This window comes from Argopecten irradians, chromosome 12, assembly GCF_041381155.1.
Source record: "Argopecten irradians isolate NY chromosome 12, Ai_NY, whole genome shotgun sequence".
In the NCBI taxonomy this organism is placed as follows: domain Eukaryota; kingdom Metazoa; phylum Mollusca; class Bivalvia; order Pectinida; family Pectinidae; genus Argopecten; species Argopecten irradians.
In genome coordinates, this window is record NC_091145.1 from 11936388 (window position 1) to 11958306 (window position 21919).

The following is a 21919-nucleotide window of genomic DNA, read 5'->3' on the forward strand; positions in this document are numbered from 1 at the left end:
CTATAATGGCTGAAACTACCTTCAGTAAAAAATTATTTACAGAGAGCTTGGATGGAAAACATTATCAGATAGGCGTAAGGACAGAAAATTATCAATGTTTTACAATATTTATCATAATAACGCTCCTTCATATCTTAAATCTCTTCTCCCACCACTTGTGTCAAACTTCTCCAACTATAATCTTAGAAACAATAATAACTTCCAAAACCCACACTACAGACTGCAAATCACAAAATCATCCTTCATACCAAACACTTCAAACTCCTGGAACAACCTACCAACAGAAACAAAGTCATCTGACTCTATCAAACAATTCAAAACTCTTCTTCGACCTCAGAACACCATACTTCCTCACATTAAATGCGTTCTCGAATATGGCCCTAGAAAAACTAACATTTTACATTGTCAACCACGAAATCGCTGCAGCTCTCTACATTACGACCTCTATAAAGCTAATCTTCGAGACGACTCCTATTGCGACCGCGGACATTACCCAGAAGATGCTTCCCACTTCTTACTATACTGTAGAAATCACGATCAGTCCCGCATCTTAATGCTCCTGTCTCTTAACTGGTACAAGGAAATCACTGTGGAACACCTTTTTTTGGAGATACAAATCTAGACGCTAATTAATCTAAATATTCAAATTCCGTCTTTGCATAATACAGAGATATAGCTCCCTTGCGGGTAGGTATCGATTGTTACGTCATTATTTTGTGAGCGCAATTCACGTCGTTTTCTCCGAAAAGTATGACGTTTCGCTCTCAAATACATGACGTCACAATCAATACCTACCCGCAAGGGCAGATAACTCCCACCAACCATTCCGGACGGCCAGGATACTCTCAGCTTTATCTGCCCAAATCTAGGCCCTACTCTCCCTCCCCTCTCCTCTTTAGCACCAACGTCTCCCACTTTTACTTCAAGCTCGTAGATTACTTATTAAATGTATAACAAATTTATTTATTTTCATAAATTTATCCAACAATAAAGAGCGTGTGCCTGGTTGATCTTAGCTAGTCGGCTAAGTACGAAAGACAGGAATTCGTAAGGACCCGGAGTATCATGGTGAAAGGCAAACGCGGCACGGGATGTGACTGAACATTAGAAAAGCAGAAGGCTATGTGTGTGTAGACAAGGATTATACTTACGCCGCCTAGTTAAGAATAACCACTCACACGTTCTAATTAAGCAAAACCCTCTATAACAAACATAAATATGCGTTGGTGTCTCTTATCCCTCCTTTATCTCTTTAGCTATATATAATCTCTTTAGCTATATATAAAATAAACATATATAGACATATTTAAACTATCACGTGACATTAAACTATCATTGTAATTATATATTTATCTGTTCGGAAAGGACGTCAGTAAGTTGTAATAACTTTTGTCCAATCCATTTGTCTTTTGTTACAATAAAATTGATTTAAACTAAAAACCTTCAGTCGTGGATGCTATGGAATTACACATTGGAATTGGGGAGAAGTAAATGAGTTTCCACTAATAAGAACCCACGATAGAAAGAGAAGCGAATTGTATAAGCCGTGTGTTAGAGAGCTGCACCGAGAGAGGATCGAGCCAGTGCAGGATCCAGCCAGTGCAGGGGATGAAGCAGGATGAGTCTTGCAGGACATTCACAGAGTGACAGACGGAAAAATACCGTCAACGCCGAGAAACTGGCCTTGGTGGGTAACATCTAAAAGGTATAACACTGATTCCATTGTATATGGCTCCAATGACGCTTCTTATGTAAATGTTTGCTTTAATATCTGTAGTTGCACGCGAATATGTCTCAATAAAGTCAATGGTCGATGCCAACATTTTATTTACCTATTAGCAACCTAATTTGGTATTTCGCTCTTTGCGGTTTCAATAATTTGATGGAAAATAAGTTAAAGTACAATTTAGATAAGATGATGAGCATTTTTTTTTATTTATTTATTATTTTTTTTTAATTTCTTTATTTTTATTTTTGTGATTTGTGGATAACTAAAATGGTCTTAACACATGATACATATTGTTGTATGACCGCGGACTTAGCCGATGGCAAATATTTTCCGTAGCGAAAATAAACATAAATTCACATACACTTAATTGCAAACCAATCGAAGAAAAACTTGATATTATAGTACGTGCAGCACGCAATACGCGGCTACATAGCTTTCGACCATCTTCGGAACATGGTTTAAAAAAAACCTCAAAATACTGTCTCCCGTTAAAAAAAATCCCACACATGTGATGTTCTATAGATGTATATATCCTGCACGTGTCTGTGAATAGCAATTATTTATCAGCTGTTAACAGATCCATGTCAAACTCTGATAATTATCATCACTCCAACCAGACCTATATACACATGTACATGTAGGTTTGATCCTTCGATGTAATTCTTTTAGTTTTCAATGTGCATGCCAAGGATACAAGTGATACGTACGTCCTTGGTGCATAAGTCTGCACAAACACTATTTGGTTAAAGTTTGAATAATCTTCAAAAAATTATTGACAAAAGATAACAACATTTATTTGAATTTATCAAAGGTAAAACATGTTGTTTTATTTATTTATTTATTTATTATTTTGGGCGCGCACCTGCGGCTACTTTCACTTTACTAATATTATACACGTAACGATAATACTACATGTACTAATTAATTTACATAACAAAACCTTAAATACATATTGTGCATAATTATTTAGCTGAGATCGAGCAAATAAATCTGTCAAAATTAACAACAAATGAATAAATAGCAATCTTGACTTTTAAATTATTTTTTTTACAAAATTTCGTTTCGCTTGATTTGTCAAAAATTGACGTCGTTATCGTTCGTGAGCTCCGTATGACGATCGTGGCCTCATTTCATTGGTTGATAAACACTGACATGGCAGTCGATGTACACAATCGCCCTCATATAACGTAGGGGGATATGGACTTATGAGAACATCGTGTTTAGCAGGGCGATGATTTATTGTTTACAACAATAGAACAATTAATGCTGATTCGACTGTAAATTATAGATCAATGAAGTTACGCAATTCCACGTACTTTTCTGGAAAATAGGCATTGAGCGAGCCTTTCTTGTACCGGTATATCATCAGCTGCCTGATTGCACATGTGCAGAAGTGACATGGTTTGATATGACGTCTATTTACTACTCGTATTTGTCAACTTCGTCATGATATTGTGAGAAATCCATTAACAGTATTTCATTACGAGACCTTAAACGTATTTTTGATCGCCGAGTTTTGTTTGATAGATTTCCAGTAAACCAGCTGATCACTAAACCGGATTCTGATTCCAGTGGCAGTTTCTATCGATAATAATGGATTTGAGAGCGACATACATGGTGTTAACACTTATCACAATCATCGATTGGAAAGTGGTGGCTGATAAGTCCAAATGTGACATCTGTAATTCTATTGTAAATAACTTTGATAAGGTAAGAAATTTGAAACCAGAATTTTATTCATGTACATGTTACATGTTCAATCATATAATACTGTAATGTGAAATTGCTTGATATAACATGTTCCTTTTCTTCAAGAAGGAATTGAGAAGTAAATGAAAAACAATAAAATAAGTTGAACTACATTAAATGTACAAATATTATACCATCCTCAATACTCCAGGGGTTACTGTCACTGACGTTATATCCACCCCTGCGCTAGCTTGTGGTCAGTTTTTTTCTCCTGACCTGCCTCCAGTTTTACTATGAGATAGTGAAGGGGTGGATATAACATCAGTGATAGTAACCCGTGGAGTATTAAGGATAATAATGTACATGTGCCATCGTATATTTTACAGGGTTTAAAGAAAACAGCAAAATCTAATTTTGGAGGAGGAAATACTAAATGGGAAGAGAGTCGCCTGGGAAGTTTTGCAACAAGGTACACATATATCATTTTAGCTGTTCTAAAAATGTTATAACATTATAATAAAAAAAATGGTGAGCCTTTGATGTTACCCAAACTGCTGTTCAGCATATATTCATTTAATTTTAACAGGGCATTTAATTTTAAGGTCAAAGTTCTCACATTTTTAATTGTTAATTAAGTAAATACCGTTTTTTTCCAGTGAGACAAGACTTGTAGAAGTTGTTGAGGGTCTCTGTGATGGTGAAGATAAAAAAGTAAGTGTTTATATACATCTAATAATATTGGTCCTACACTGTATCATATGGCCATGTGTTTTGGCATTAAACAAGATATAATTAATGTAGAGCCAAACCTGTATTGGCAATCTGCTTTAATTATTTCTTAATAAAGACCAAGATAACTTTTTCAGAATCCCAAATGATACAAATTAACCTGTGTATAAAGATTATTTGGCTATACAGACAGGTTTAACTGTAATTCGACAGGTTTAATAAAACATGACAAATTTAAAAATAATTAGTTTTTTAAAAAGAATCGGAAAAGATTGCAGTACTGCAATCAAGTGTTATCTCTTAGTTTTTTATGCTGTGAAAGTAATCTTACACATATACATGTGTTCTATTGTGTATATTGTAATTATTTGTCAATTTCAAAAGTGTTTGTATTATTTTTTTATTAACTTTTCTTTCGAAAACAGTGTCACTCTATACTTGAGGAAAATGAAGAACTTATAGAAAAATACTGGTTTAAATACTATGCCAAAGGAGCAAAAGAGGATTTAAAGATGTGGCTTTGCATATCTAATATGAAAGGTAAGAACAATATTATTACACATAAACCATACTGAGGTTATCTCCCTTTTATCATAAAATAACATGGAAGAATCGACCAATGCCATGTTTATGTTTATTTGCAGTTTGTTGCCCGGAAAACACATTTGGACCAACATGTAAGGAGTGCCCTGGTGGTAAAGAACGCCCCTGTACAGGCAATGGAGATTGTGATGTAAGTCATATATTATGTCTCTGTAATCAAAGTGAAAAAAAAAAAAAATAAGAAACATAAATATGTTTATAGTAAAGAAGTAATAAGTATTTAAGTATAAAAGCTGATCATGAGCGTCTCTTTTCGTTTTTCCTTCTGAAATTAAAGATGTTAAAATCCATTTACATGAACCTTATTAAATTTCCAGATTTTAAATGCAAATATATCTCTCCACTAAATCAGTTTATAATATAAGTTTGCTTTTCTTATAATCTAAATTTGACATTATTATTTTATTGTGGAATACATTTTGATATTATATTTCACAAAATTACAATTAATGATAAGACCATTCTATGATTATTATGATTTTTATTCTAAAGGGAGCGGGTACAAGAAAAGGAACCGGAAACTGTAACTGTAAAGATGGCTATGAGGGCGACTTGTGCGATGCCTGTAAAGACGGATACTTTGAAGAATTGAAAAATGATACCCACACAACATGTAAAGGTAAGGAGGTTTTTACACACAGGTCACATTGTATAGAAATAACTTGGCAATTTGGGATACCAATTTTGGTTTTATTACTTGGGTCAGGAATATACCAGGTTTATTGAGGGAGAAAAGACACAGTATCTGGAGAAAAAACACCTACCAGTGGTCAGTACTGCCCCCATATGGAATTTGAACTAAAAAAAAAAATAGATGTGGAGAGTTTGTGGTAAATGTCGGGACATCTTGACCCTTTGGTCATTGCAGCCCCTAGAAAGTGGTCTTATAATATGATGATATATGTACCTTTAAATTATAAATGCATTCTAAATATTGATACTTTATTGTAGTTTAACCAAATGTATGTGTTACTTTTCGTATGATTTTAACCGCAAAAGCATTGGAACCATGACCAAATTAGGAAAGAATGTAAATGATATTTTTTTTTTGATTCCATTGGATTATTATCTTTCTGTTATTGTAGTCTGCCATAGATCCTGCCAGTCAACGTGTTGGGAGGATGGGCCGAAGGGATGTGATGAATGTAGAAAAGGATACACCCAGTCAGAGGAGGAGGGATGTCAAGGTTAATTTGATTTGTTAAAAAAAAAGAAAGTTACATTTCCAATTAGCATACCATCACTGATATTTAGTTGAAGATATTAATTGGTATAATGCCGGGTTTAGATAATACTTTGTAATATGGAATTAGATTTCAGTTATCATGATATTTTTATCTACTGCAAACCAGATTATTTACGCAGGGACTAAATTTTGTTTTTTTTCCTGTTTAATAACCTTTTCATTCTGATTAAATGTAGCAAGTAAGAGTCATATGGTTCTATTTTACATGTGCTTACAACATTTCCTCAACAATTAGTTTTCTTGATTTCAAATGGCTGTAGAAATACGCAAAATTTTGATTGCATGCATATTTTAGTTGGTTTACAGTATATTTCTCTAACTTGTGTTTAGATATTTCCTGGTTTACCCTAGTATGACCTGTCAAAAAATATTTATTTATTTAGTTTTCTTTTGATTATTGATGTTTAGCATTTTATTTATTTATTTTATCTATTTATTTATTTATTTATTTATTTATTTTCCCATTAGATATTGATGAATGTTCAGCAGAAACACCTCCGTGTGAGAAAGGCAAATACTGTTCCAACTCTGAGGGATCATACTATTGCACATGTAAGTGTACATAATGAAATGTTCTCTAAACTTATTAAATATAAAGTTTTCAAAATGATACCTTAAAGATGCTCCACCACTGACAAATGATATTTTTTCACCACCAAAAACAGGAGCAGACGATTTAGTATTTTTCTTCAGTTACAAATGTTACTTACGTACTTTACACCATTACCACCATTGAAAAGTTTGAGCTTCTAAATTTACATCAAGTTCAAAATATGAAAAATAATTAATTGCATCCCTCAAAATTTCCATGGCACTATATTCTATATGGAATAAAGTACTGATTGCGAATGCACCAAAAGCAAAATACATGTAAATTATTTTTATATTATTTTTTGTTTTAATAAGATGTAGTACACGATTAAACACCAATTATTGTTCAAATAATGAATACCATTTATGCTCTGTCGGCAATGGAGCATCTTTAATCTATGTTTGTGCTTCTATTTGAAACAAGAATCTGGTTCATTTATAACAACCATAATTGCCTTCCTTTACAATTTTTGCTGTGATCTTGGGCTATGTTTCCAAGCAATCTATTTACCCTTTATTAAGGTAGACTGCCTAACCAATCCAAGAAAAATAGGCAAATGTGGATATTTTCCCATGAAAGCATTAAATGTGTGACTGTAGATTCATTATCATGCAATTCATTAACCTGTATTAAATGTTTGATACATGTATTAAACTTAATACATGTATTAAACTTAATATTGTAAAATATGTAAAATTTGTTGCCAGTATAATGTCTGTTTTGTTACATACACATCTTATATGTATAATATTATTTTACTTCCAGCTTGTCACAAATCGTGTAGTGGCTGTTCTGGGTTTGGACCAGACAAATGTGATGCATGTGAGGAGGGATACCAACTGGTAGATAATAAATGTACAGGTATGTATTGTGTAGACAATAAATGTACAGGTATGTATTGTGTAGACAATAAATGTACAGGTATGTATTGTGTAGACAATTAATGTACAGGTATGTAATGTGTAGACAATAAATGTACAGTTATGTATTGTGTAGACAATTAATGTACAGGTATGTATTGTGTAGACAATAAATGTACAGGTATGTATGGTGTAGACAATAAATGTACAGGTATGTAATGTGTAGACAATAAATGTACAGGTATGTAATGTGTAGACAATAAATGTACAGGTATGTAATGTGTAGACAATAAATGTACAGGTATGTATTGTGTAGACAATAAATGTACAGGTATGTATGTGTAGCAATAAATGTACAGGTATGTAATGTGTAGACAATAAATGTACAGGTATGTAATGTGTAGACAATAAATGTACAGGTATGTATGGTGTAGACAATAAATGTACAGGTATGTAATGTGTAGACAATAAATGTACAGGTATGTAATGTGTAGACAATAAATGTACAGGTATGTAATGTGTAGACAATAAATGTACAGGTATGTATTGTATAGACAATAAATGTACAGGTATGGATGCTGTATGTAATAACCTTAATTTCAAAGTTCAAATGGCAACATGCTTACTACACATTGTATATATACAGTGATACACAAAGATACAAGATAATACAAGATAGCAACATGCATATTCAAATTAAAGTAAAATGTTATTAATCATAATATATACACTGATGGCAAAAGTATCTCTTTAAAAGTAACTTCAATAGAAGTTTTTTTTTTCTCTGAAATACATGAATGATGTATTTATTGAAAAAATGTGCATGATAATGATCAAAATTAGTTTTAATTGAGGTAAACAATGCTATTTTTAAAGCTTAATATTTGTTAATAAAAAAATTATGTTCAGTATCTAGTTTTAACTCATTCTTCCCTGAAAATTCAAAATGAACTGTTCCAGCCTTTGAAGAAGAATGGTTGAAATGTGTCTCCAGGGTTAAATGAGTTAATAATCATCTTAATTTAAGTATATACTGTTAGTGTTTCATAGTTTTGAGACTTCAGTTTTGCATAAAAATGCCTGTATGTGTTGTCCACTCCACTACCTTTTGTTTTACTGTTACAGATATAGACGAATGTTCAGCGGAAGGGTCAGCTGAACTATGTACAGGGGAACATCGGAGCTGTGTGAACCAGGAGGGCACTTTCTCCTGTGACTGTGACGAAGGCTATATAGAGGAAGACGGACAGTGTATTGTTAAACCACCTGGTAAGTTGTGTTTACAGTTAATATGTCAAACACTTCTGGTATTTTGGCTTTCAAATATTTCTGAGATCTGGGCCCGGTTGTTCAAAAGATGATTAGGCTAATCAAAGTTTAAAGACAATTTTCAAATCAAGGTAAAATCATTTCTGGTAATAACAATTTTACAAATTTTTTTATAAGATTTTAAAAATTTGATTCTTTACCTGCATGCTGATCTTGGTGGAGATATCATCACAGGTTTTGCAGCAAATGAGAAATGAACATTCACTAATCATACCATTAAGCTAATCATCTTTTGAACAATTGAGCCCTGGTGTTACTCTGAAACCTCAACTGTTATACATTTCTGTGGAGTCTAGACATTCAAAGGTTTATTGTAACATGACCTAGACCTAATCTATGAGAGATACACGTGATATACAAGTAATATATTCTAGGAATGTATAATTGTGACAGAGTTATGATGTCCATCAGCTTAAGATCTAAACATTCTCTTTTAAACCCACTTTGATTAGGCAAACCATGCCATGAATGCTGAACAATAAGAGAATGCCTTATTTTCATAACATAAGCAATCTCCAACCACACAAGTAAGGTAGTGGTGTTGTTACAGTTACTCTAATTCCTAGTTTTGAGTTTAAGATTCTTTGTTTGATGTATTGCCACAAGGACGGTTATATCTTAAAATGTCACAAGACATTATGTCACAAGACAGTATATGCATCTCTTTGAAAATTGGTTGGCATTAAGTCTTTTTTCGAAGCATTCTTAGATATTACAAGTTAACGATTTTTAGCAGAGTTATTGCTCTTTGGTTATTCCATCCCCATACACTGTTTAACAGTTGGATTAAAATATCTAATAATACCCTTTCTATGTTGTTATTGGGCCTGTGGATAGTCTATGTGACTGTGGAGTTAACTGTTAATAAGTACTGCATGAAATGTTAAATATTTTTGGTTGTTTTCCTAAATATTCAATTGTGTCGCCTGCAATGTAAAAGTGATATACATATATATACATTTAGGTGTTGCTATGTCAGGATCGTCATTAAAAGGCAAGACCACCATTACTAAAAGTAGAAATTATAGGTCTACATTAAGCAAAGTTATAAAAATATTTTTATTGCAAATAACTATCATTAAAATATTTCGTTGTGGTGTTTTGAAATAATATGCAGACGACACATTAACTTCTGTGTAACTCATACGCTTCAGTGGATTATCAAGATAGTTGTCTAAAACTCTATATTTTTGTGGATATATAGGTAATTTCGTATATAGATATCCATATTTGGTTAGTTATTTGTGAATATTTATTTTATTTCGTATATGGTTATCTATATTTGGTTAGTTATTTGTGAATATTTAGGTTATTTCGTTTATGGATATCTATAGTTGGGTTGGTTGTGTTATTAATGTTTTATGAAACCTTTTCTTTAAACGTGGTACAGAGGCATGAACTGATTATTATTAATCTATCTAGCTTATTATAATTGTGTCACCCTTTTATACTTATAGTTATTGGAATACGTTTACCTATAAAATGAATTATAATTTAGCTGTAGAAGAAGAAATGAGAGAGAGAGGTATTATATTGCTGATGGAAGAGAGATTTTTTATATAATAATATTTATACCCCTATAGTTTTGCCAGTAAAGATAAGACTCTTTCATATGTGGATATAAAGATAGGAATATTCTACCTTAAGGTCACAAAATATCGTAAAACTCGGGCTTGCAGAGTACTTTTCTCTCATACCACGACATTTTATTGCAATTTTACAATTATAATGTCTAGCAATTGTAAATAAGTTAGAAGAAATCAGCGACTCCAATATGCTACAAGTCATTTTTATCCATACATGAAAATTGCGTTATATTTTTATAGCATATTCCTATGTTTGCATCTTTAAAGATAAACCTGTGTCAAATTTTACCGAAAATAGTACTTTTTAAAACAATGCATGGCTATGCTAGTAGTACACCTATAAGTATAAGAGAAATCTGTTTATTATGTCACCTTCTTTTCATTTGTATCAACCTTTTTCTGTACTATTTATTTATGTTCACTTATTATTCAGTCTTTCTGTATATGTTGTCTTTTGTGTTGTTTCACATAGTTGATAGTGAAAGTTGCTTAACAGATGAACGACCAAATGTCTGTTTTGACACAAAATGCACCTTAAACCCTACAGACGTTTTGATAATATGCGCGAATGGACATTGGCGAACATTGAGCATGTAATTGATTCTAGTAATGGTAGTAATTGAGATGTGCAAGCCTTGTTTTAATGACGTGCTACTATGCCACGAAATATGATGTATGGAGGCAGGATAAGGTTACGGAAATTGAATTTGAATTATTTGAATTTAATTCTTGTGTTTAGTTTTCTTGATCAGAAAGTTATATCAACCTTATGTTGAATGAAATCAACAATCGCTGAAAAAATAAGTGGAGAGATCGATTTCTTGTAATTTAGTTCGTTATGTACAAGTTGAAAGCATGCTGTCTTTGCACCCCACGCGTTTTTGTTCAACCCATAATGCATGCAACATTTCGAAGAATTTGTTGCTAATTATAACAAATATCTTAATTGAACAACCCGTCATTCGCGAAAACGTAGTCCTGATTTGTTTGGGACAAATTTCTCAACCCATTCATGGCACAGAACTCGGAACTCTGACTTTTGTATTTTGGGAAATTAATATGCCCTTCCTTGCACCTAAACTTTTTATCATGACCTCGTGGTTAGTGTTGTAACACAAAAGACAGGAGGTATCATAATTACTCATATTTATCCCGCTATTTTAATCAGAATGCTTTATAAAAAATCGTAATATTATATATTGTATAGCAGTTATAACCACTTGCATCTGGAATCTGTTTTTATCACCACATACATGTACCTTATGTCAAAAAATCAGGAAATTCAAAATTAGAAAAATTGGCATATTACTTTGATGAATTCGTATGGTAATGAGGTAAAACGGTATAAAGCTAGTATATTAATAATCCGAAATAAAAGGCCAAAATAAATTCAAAGTAAAATCAAAATCATGTCTATGGAATATATATTCAGCCACTATAGGGCCTTCTTCAGTCCGAAAAAAAATCGTATGGGAAAATCGTAATAGCTTCCATTCTCACAAAGACCTTCATGATTTTAAATCTTGCAGTGATGTTGTTTGTGATTAAAGACAGCAAAAAGAACAGAACAAAGACAAAAGTACTTTTATTTACCAAAAAAACTGCTAGAATATTGCGTGCATTTGATGCCGAACTCGGATCTAACATATGATTGTGTCGGGATGTCTTATGCAGTCGGTGTAACACATAACAATGCACTAGAGGAGAACAGAATTATTGACGGCATAATATTTCTTCTACAAACAAGTTAATATCCCTGCCTCATCATTCCGACAAAATCTGCCCCAAATGGTGATTTATTTGATATCAGAACGAGTTAAAGAAATAAAGAATTTGTAATTGACACAATGTTGGAAAAAGCATATTGAAAATTGGAAGAATTGGATGTGTGTCACCGCCGTATTAAATTGTTATTTAATCTCAGTTTTGTGAAATTTAGAACGATTGATTAAAGATTTGCATGTTCATGTCCCATTTATTATTTTGGTGTTGCCTATAAGGAACTGCATCCAATCTGTTGTGTTGACGTGTTTGGCTGTGTGACTTTCATTCTCCTGTCAGTGTGTCTTTATGTAATCAGGATAGTCTGGTTAAAGTCTGCAGCTGACCAGAATCTGAGATTTAGAAGCGCGTCCTATTGGTTTTGAAATGCATGCACTCTTTTCCTTTTGTGTATTGACAATGTCTTGCATATGATGATTTTGTTTAGTTTTCTTCTCCTTTTGAACTGACAAGTGTTGGAATACATGAAATCAGCACTGTTTCATCAGCAGTTTTGTGTGCCTAGTCGTTCCTTTGTAACTCGAATAGTATCACTAATGTACTATCTGATACGCACATTTTCTCAATTATGAAAATATCGTATGTCCTTAGCGTGATTTTGTCCAAATGTGATTTACATCACACTTGTTTTTGTTAACAAAGACGCTATAGCTTTCGGAGCGTGTGGTCGTCTACTAGTACGTTATGGGTCTTCTTACAAATCTGTTAGTTTGACATGCACTTGAGTTTAATTTATAGTTGTGTCATATTGACAGACTATGTAGTATGTAGTATCTTTATGCAAATAACCTGTTAGTTATAAAAAGGAAGACAAGATATCTGATCTTTGTGTATTTCCGTTTCTTTCAGAGCCACCTAAACCCCCAAAATCCAGTAAGTCGACAAAGCCAAAATCTGCAACAAAGAAATCAAAATCGTCCAAAAAGAAACAAAAACCCTCCCTGTCTGTTTTTGGAATAGTGATAGCATTGTTTGGACTGTTAGGAAGACTTGCCAATGGAAATGTCATTGTCGTTGGCGTTTTAACGGTCATAGTTGGTGCATATCTCCATTGGTTTGCAACCCAGTTTGATAAAATGTGATCAAAGAGTGATTCGTGTACTCTTATAGGTTCAACTGGGTTTACGAGGTTATGAAATGTGATTTCGTTCTCATAAAACATGTAATTCCATATAACAAGGTGATAATCAAATATGTCGGGTATGATTTGTTATTGTGGAGCGTTGACATCTCGCCGTCTGTTATTTGCTCTCTGAGATTAAATTTCTCCTTTAAATGAATTTATTGACAGTTTTGAAATATGAAAATACCCAAATTGATCTCACAAATAAAACTCATATACACTATACCTTAAAATATCCACCCTGCCTTCAAATCATTCGAAAGCGCGTTTAACCTTAACCAAAATTATGTGTCAATCACATTTTGCATTAAAATCAAGAATATTGGTAGACTACCCCAAAAACGTTCTATACTGTATAGCTGTCAGCTTTCACGGGTGTAAACTTTCGCGGTTTACCATTTGGGACTTATTCGCGGGGGATTATTTTCGCGAATTATCTTTCTAATTTTTTAAAACTTCATTCGTATGACAGGCTATAATTCATGAAATCATGATTTTCGCGAGGCAACAAATTTTACTCTTTTCGTTGGATTTGGGAATTTAGCGAAATTAAAACTCCCGTGAATATTAGCACCTATACCGTAGTTGAAATGTGATCGACCAAGGAGGTACATACATATATGTATAAATGCCAAATAAGATTTTTTAGTTATCTAATATTAGAGACCATTAGTAGGTATTTACGTAGTTGTATATGTGTTCCCGAGAATCTACAACTCCATTTCTAGACAGGTATCCATACACGTCGTGGCGTCCATTATGAATCCATTGTGGACGATCCTGATTTCATCCTCTTGCATATTTCTGTTTACAAATCGTTTTCCGTTCCCTTAGAGCAATTAACGTTACTCCCGTTCTTATCTTTTTTTTAAGACTTTATAGATCAATAATTACTTAAGAAGTTGAATATTTAAATTACGTAACTTCTTTTTGTTCGCATATCTCTGTGAATTTTACATATACCTCCATCCGTGCCAACACTAGTATTACATTTGTAAACCAGTTTCGCAGTTTTTTTTAATGAAAAATGCATACGAGCAATTGATTGATTTTTGTTGCATTACGTTGAATATCAACACATATCTATTCCGTACTGTGTGTTATTCACCCTATACAAATGTGTTGGAATTGTTTATATTATCTATCGAAATCCTGCGCAATAAAAAGCCTGTTGAACAGGTAGCTTTGCAATGTAAAGGTGGGAACGATTAAATATTTAACTCTATGTAATGCAATGACGAGTGTGTGTGAAAAGTTGTAAGAGGGATGCGTGTTTTGCTATTTGTATAAATGATTACAAGATTGACGTATATGTTGTTCCATGAATATGAAATAGGTATGGATAAAAAGCGGATGGATCTAACTGTTTTCTGTTCTTGTATGGAGACACCCCTTACCGCGATTGTGATAAAAATTGGAATTATATGTTCAGTTAAGATTCCAATGGTATTTTGACGCCCCGAAGTCCTTCTCTTGGTATACCTATCTTATCTTTGTTTAATTCATTATATTAATAATTCAAAGTACACGTAGTTTGGTGTTAAAAGAAAGATTTATAATTTTATACGCGATTTGATGTGTCAGTTATTATTTCAGTATTGTATTTAAAACGTTTTTCTTTAATCAGTTAGGAGATGAATGATATAGTTCACCCTATTACTATGAAACAGCAAGCCACTGGTCACTAATTGAAATAGCTATGTGTTCTCTAATGTTTACGAATATGTTAGAAATGTTCTTTAAAAAATTCTTTCGAAGTCTCGTGCAATATAATGCCAGTGGAATATTTTTAGTAGGCGACAATGTTTGTAAATGTAAAGGTCGATGCAATGAAATATTCAGTTTGGCATTAGTGAGCTAATGAAACGGTGTGGAAGATGTCATGGATGGCGTGTGTATTGCTATACGTGTAAAAGATTAAAATTTGACATGTATGTTTATGAAATGTGTCCGTGATGATATGGGTGATTGTGTGTTTTGTTATATTAAGAAAGTGACCAATTCCATTCTTGTTCACTTTACACTTGCAAAATCAAATAAATCTGTTAAGATGGATATATTCCAATCTGTTGGTTTCTGATGCTCATGTATAATGCACATATATCTGTCTTACGAAAAATATATTCATGTCGAAACTGTGCATATTATGATAACCAAATAGTAACATCTTTGTTTTGAGGGATTCGAATTATTTGTTCGGTTGAATATTTGCATGATACAGAGCTATCTGCCGTGATACTTTTAGAGAAAATGATGCGAGTTTTGCTCACGATAAAATAACGTCACAATCGGTGCCGACCTGCAATGGCAGATAATTCTGTAATATGCAAACACTAAACAGTATTTCTTGTGAATGATATGTCTGACACCATATATCTTTGTGTATACATAATTCCTGGGTTTTATTCAGTCTGTAACCTATGGCAGTCATAGAATAGCGAGGAATTGGGGTGTGTGAAGCGAGAAAATGCTAAACAAGGTTCTTTTACAAACTTTACATTTTTTGTATTTTATAAATGTTGAATTTAATATTTTTCAGTAAATTGTATTTAATGTTTTTTTCGTTGTAGTTCCCTCCGAAACGGAAGAGGATAACGCGTCAGAAAATGTTGAGAAAGATGAATTATGATTACTAGTAACCAAATTAGATGTGGTATATGCTGTTAATGTCACGATGTGTGTGAAAATGGTGTAAATGGAATAAAAGGTTATGTTTGTTTTACAAAAAAAAATCTCATAGTTTCTTATTTGTTTCTTTTTCAATATACAAAGAATAACGCTTGATAAATTTCCGCGAGTTTACTAGTAATTCTAGTTCGAAAAATCGTAGTTTTTTGACACCAAATTGAATTTACAAAGTCTGTATAAGAGAAAAACTTTGACCATGGATATTATTCCTTTAATGATAATGTGAAGAGTAAACAAAACTAACCGGTACTGCAGCCGACTATATAAACGATGAAATATTTGGCGATTCTAAATGCTTAACAATTAAAGATGACATTTTTTCCCATCACAGATCCGAAAACATTGCCGGAAATCCATCATATTCAGGTAATCCGTATTGTAGGATATTAAATGATGCACTGTGTTATCACAGATACCCACAAACACTATATCTTACAGTGAATTACATGTAAGCCAGGAAAAACTGATTATTGTATGGGTAACATTTTATCACTCAAAGTATTTCTTTATTTCCTGAATATGATTGTCTTGTAACGCAATGGATTTTTGGCAATAGTTTCGGAATTGTGATTTGAACAAATCCATACGATGTGATTTATATTCCATTTAACTCTCAGCAAATTGCGCGTTTTGACTGTAGCTCTAAATGTTATCCGTAAACATTAGCTAACAATGTGTTCAGTAGCTTTGTGTGAACGCATGCATCTATATAATGAACAAGTTTCAAGTTTGATTTGTCGAAAACTATTTACACTCTGTCATTATAGAAACTTGTGAAATTACCACTGTACTTTCAAATGTTTATGATATCTAGTTATTTTTATCGATTATATTATTGACAATGCACTTATGATTACATAGTGTTTTTATTATGTAAAATTTCAATACAACCCATGCAATAGATAGTGTAGAGTAATATCCCTTTGTCAGGAATGGGATGTCCTCGCTCAGTCTTCAGGAAACATCATAAAATATATTTCCATTTCCGACCATAAGAGAAAGTCACATCTGGTGAGTTTCAAAGTAATTTTTATTCTTACAAATTTCTTAGCCAAAACTTTTTCGGACATTCGATTTTTGGATGGATTTTGTCACTAATGCATTAAAACTGTTTCAAGTTCAAATTAATCAAGAATTGAAAAAAAAATATATCTTGATCTGAATGTCATTTACAATTCTTTTAGTCTAGCAAATAAATTTCAAGTACGTGTACATGTAGCCTTAATTATAATAAACGACAATTTACATAAATATATTTATTCTGACATATCAAGAAAATTCACATTTTGCGAGAGACATAATGAATTGCATTTACATTTTCAAACGTATTCACATCAACGACAAATAAATCCAGTGACAGATATAAGTCAGCAATACTAAATGAATGGATGATGTAAGCCTGGTAACAGTGTTTGATTCGAAAAATAAATCCCAGAACGAACTTTTCCTCGCTGCAGTAACTCCGTGTACACTCTTACAGTCCTTCAGTTTCGGAAAGCTTGGACATTTTCCGCGGCTTCCATTTGACGGATCCTTCCATAACTGCATTTCGCAAAGCTTTGATAGTCTTTCGAAATTTTCCTCGGAAGGCTGGAAAGCTGAACCCTGTCCGGGATTAATTTGTGCATATCTCGTGAACCCACTCGTCCTTCTCGAGAGACCGAGAATGTATTCCTCTCCCACAACTGTCTGATTCTGGACCGGATAACAAGGAACATATTCATCCACGGACTCAATGATGATCTCTCCAGGTATTTGAAACTGGTCAAATTTTAACACACAATAAACATCAAAACGACTGTCCATCGCGTTAGGATGGCGTAATTTTCCATGCATTTTGTCCTTGCCGTAAACTACCATATCTGATGTTAATAATATTTCCTCCATAGTCATGTTAAACAAATTCTCAATGCTGCAAACTTCATTACTTTGGACGTTTGGCATCAACACAAAAACGGCTATGAACACAATTAATACAGCTTTGGCAGTCATTATTATGTGACTGTTTGAGTCAACTATTGCATATGATTCTTAAGCTAAACACACTATAAGAAGTCCATACGCTTTCTAAGATCCAAGATACATTATAAGTCCAAACAACTCATATTTTACCTGTTTTAGGATCATTTCTAGCAAATATACCTTTATATCTCAAATACGATCATAAAGACTATGTTAAATGTTTGTTATATTATTATATTGTCTTACCGAACCAAACTAGCTCGCACAAAATTTGATCATGGTATATGATTGGACGATGTCTAAAATGATTATTGTAAATGAGATCACGTGACTACAGGTAAAGTGATTAAGTACGATAGCACAGATAACGTCCATAACAAATTAATAATTCACGGATTAAGCGGAAGTCTTTTATTAATCGTACTTGATACCCCTATGATACTGACCTCTACAATGTATTTGTATTCATGCCTTTAGGATGTATTTTCGTTTTTATACATCCAAAACTGATACACTCTTTAATCAAAAAAATAAAAGTAATCATTACATGTAATGATGAATGATCATCTGTTTCATAATTTGACTCAATAATGTATTACTAAACAGTAAACAGAATGAATCGGTGATAGTGAGAAAAGTACAATATTAAATAAAACATCTGCTCATGAAGACAAGTCGATGAAAGCATCATTGACAGCTCACGTTTAGATCTTATTTCTGGCAAGGCTATACACATATGTTCGCATATCTACAAAACGCAACATTGACATGCAAACAAGTAATTAACTAAATTGTTGTCAGACATGCAATTGTATTTCCAGTTGTGAATGTGATTTATCATGTCCCGTTGTAGCTATCATTCTATCTGATGGAAAGTCAGAATTCGGACAGCAGTCTTGCATATGTAGATGCACATGTCACAGAATATGTAGACCATTGAAGATATGTGTCGTCTTACTTGCTTCAGACAAATTATGTTGTACTTTTGTGTGAGGTGTGATCAATAGAACTTTTTCATTTGGCCAAACATCTAAAAATAAATGAGTTTCATAATACTAGCGTGGATCCATGATTTGAACCCCTTACATATCCTGTAACATGTCGTCTTAGCACATTACAGAGTTAATTCCCTTTATAGGTCTTGATTGTTACGTCATTTTTGCATGCGCGAATCACGTCGTTATCTCTGAAAACTCTGTCGTTACGCTCGCAAATGCATGACGTCATCATAAATACCTACCCGTAACGGAAATAAGTCTGTATTATGTAAAGTCCAGATAGGCGGCATATTTCAGCAAGCATATAAGATTTGTTTTATTATTCTATTGCAGAAATTCAATCATGGATAGTAATATCACAATTACTTTATGCATAGCAGTATTGGGTCAAGTTGTGCGAACGTTTTACTTCCGCGATTAAGCTCTTTATTGAAATATCTACGTCGAGTGGAGTGACCTCGCCTAACTCAACTTTTCATTACAACATCAGAATATATTTCACTTGTTTGAAGAAATCAAATAATCTAGATAAATGCTATAGTATATCTTAGAATCAAAATGTTGATGTAACCTACACATTATTTGTTTCCACTAAAGTATTAGTTTCTTATGGGTGTACAAGACATGGGGTGTTATGGATTGTGAACAAGTTATCATATTGTCTTATTTTATACGCTCGATGATAATTAAGAGCCAACATTGATTTATATTTGCATCAAATGCAGGATGGTCGTGTCTAAATTAAATTTCATATATTTGTATATTATACATTGTTATAAGTTTAGACATACTTATACACACAACATACTCTCTAATCACGTATTATACATAAAAACAGCACCTTGCAATGTCGAATACTAGTTTATATAGCGACTCTTCCGCACAAACAGCAACACGCTCATTACAAAATATGAATATCGTGTTCACCAATTATCATTCGTTACATAGATATTGAAATAGAAAATTCAAACATACTTGAGTACACACACATTTGGCGCTCTTGTTGACATGTCATACTGATTTGAATTGCGAAAGAATATTTTGCAATCCATATTGAACGTTGTTGTTTTAATCAGAAATTTGAAATCACGACATTCGTATGAACTGTGTATCAAATAGGAATGTAATAACAATGATTTGAAACTCTCCCGTTCAATATGTATCTTTTTTGCACTATTTAAAGTTGAAAAAACCGTTCCTTTCTAAGTCGTGGTTACCATCCGGAATCTGTACCAGTTTTGTGGTTGGACAGTTTTAAACTGATGAAAATAGTAATGACATGTGACAGCTGATGCGAACATTATTATCCTTGATGAAAATTGTTGTGTTGAATTTGGCATCCAGGACGACAAAGCCAATAGGCACTGACGTTACTTCCTGTACAAAAAAATACTTTTTGAAAAAATAGACATAAAACGAACAAAAAGGTACATACTAGGTAATTTCTACAATATAACCTTCAACATTTAATATACTTTAACAACACCACGCTCAAAAAATTAATATATATATATAAATTTGCAACAAATATTACTTCATGGATATTTTTTAACCCTGAAATGTTTCCAAGTTTATAGCATGTTTAGGTAGTGCTTAAAACGTTCATCGCTCGTAAATACGTAGACGTATAAAGGTCAGCTTTTAAAATTCGTCTGCAGTAATTTTTGCCTTACAAATGTAGTATCATTTTTATTGCATCTTGGCCAAAATAATCAACATGGTTTTGTCGTTTTTGCAGCAGTTAAAATTGCTCTAATCCTATTTAAGTTAACAATTTCCACACTGATAATCTAAATGACTTACACTTATCTAAAAATGTTATTGAGTGTGTCAACATTGGAATCATACATAATTATTTATATAGATTATATAATCCTTAATAAGAGATATAACTCTTATTTACATATAGAATTATAACTATGACTGATATCTACAATGATACAATGAAATAACATACCTGTGTGTGCTTCGTCTATACACTGAACTGACTGTTTACTGAAAAGCAACATACACGGGTAAATTAAAGCACTTCGATGTTGTGATTACTCTATAATAGCAAAGACATAAGAAACAAAAGAACAATTATTTATCATGTACTGCACAAATGATATATATGTGCCTTTCTACATTCGCAGCTTTATGGATATATTAAACTAATTGTACTGTTAGATAAGAGCGTTTTCCGTTCATCACTAAAAGATATACGTTGTAATATAACTAAATGTACTCTCTTGCTTTCATATCTTAATCTTTCTCTCCCATAGTAAAATTCACAATTGAAATGTTATGTTGGAGAAAAAGTCGATAGTTTCTTATTGTTATGCCCACAAGAGGAAGATTCTATGAAGTTAGAAACCGATTGTACTATAATCGCTAAGATTATACCTTTTTTTGTTATTAAGTAGACATTTCTTAATGTTTATGTTGTTGAAAAGTTCATTTCTGCCCCTTTGAAATTATTTTGATACTTCACTTTAATTAGATTCTGATCAGTTGGACTTGCGTTGCAATATCATGGCTGTCATAATTCCAAAAACATCTATGCTATTCGTACCACTACTGAACCTGGCATTCGAGACCAAGTTTAACGAGATTGTTTTATTTCACATTTACTACACGTATCACATTTAAACGACCATCGTTAACCCTCAAAAGTGTCTTCTCCGAGGTTCTGTTGTTTGACAGATGAAGAAGACAAATCACGTGGGTTCCGACAATTCTATGCCACAGATCTAGACATAGCACTGAACATGTTTTAGTACTCTGTAAATCATGAATGTATAGACAGTAGAAAGAGGTCACTCTTTAAACATTCACAAAGCGAAATATAACGCCAGATGTATGACATCAATTACATTTAAGAAATTATTTGACATTTTTATTTCTCGTTCCTACTTTATTTTTTTTTTATTCATTTTGCATCTCTAAATAATTATGCATACCTCCATAAAACCTCCGTATCTTCATACTGCATGTTTCGGTCTGTAAATAAGAAGTGATTAC

General features: G+C 32.8%; 2 protein-coding genes across 6 annotated transcripts in view; one reads left to right on the plus strand and one right to left on the minus strand.

The window, feature by feature from the left end:
• The first annotated feature begins 1461 nt into the window (after nucleotides 1–1461).
• Nucleotides 1462–15994, plus strand: LOC138336031 (cysteine-rich with EGF-like domain protein 2-B). 5 transcript variants are annotated; one of them, XM_069285291.1, is made up of 13 exons: nucleotides 1462–1687; nucleotides 3302–3439; nucleotides 3805–3887; nucleotides 4075–4129; nucleotides 4573–4687; nucleotides 4792–4880; nucleotides 5243–5369; nucleotides 5836–5937; nucleotides 6465–6548; nucleotides 7354–7449; nucleotides 8574–8717; nucleotides 12995–13018; nucleotides 15839–15994. In XM_069285291.1, exons 1-13 carry the CDS (start codon nucleotides 1619–1621, stop codon nucleotides 15895–15897), a joined length of 1185 nt encoding a protein of 394 aa, XP_069141392.1. In that variant the 5' UTR covers nucleotides 1462–1618; the 3' UTR covers nucleotides 15898–15994. The 5 variants fall into 5 exon arrangements, with proteins under 5 accessions (XP_069141392.1, XP_069141393.1, XP_069141396.1 ...); XM_069285295.1 differs by having other exon boundaries at nucleotides 1673–1687; nucleotides 3257–3439; XM_069285294.1 differs by lacking the exon at nucleotides 1462–1687 and adding an exon at nucleotides 2859–3130 and having other exon boundaries at nucleotides 3257–3439.
• Nucleotides 15995–17223: 1229 nt separating this feature from the next.
• LOC138336768 (carbonic anhydrase-related protein 10-like) overlaps nucleotides 17224–21919 on the minus strand; it is a 74283-nt gene continuing 69587 nt past the window's right edge. Inside the window, exons 10-12 of the mRNA XM_069286324.1 lie at nucleotides 21859–21898; nucleotides 20874–20911; nucleotides 17224–20293 (exon numbers count right to left, since the gene is read on the minus strand). Coding sequence (XP_069142425.1) covers nucleotides 20889–20911; nucleotides 21859–21898 — 63 coding nt within the window. The 3' untranslated portion in view covers nucleotides 17224–20293; nucleotides 20874–20888. The remainder of the gene's footprint in view (nucleotides 20294–20873; nucleotides 20912–21858; nucleotides 21899–21919) is intronic.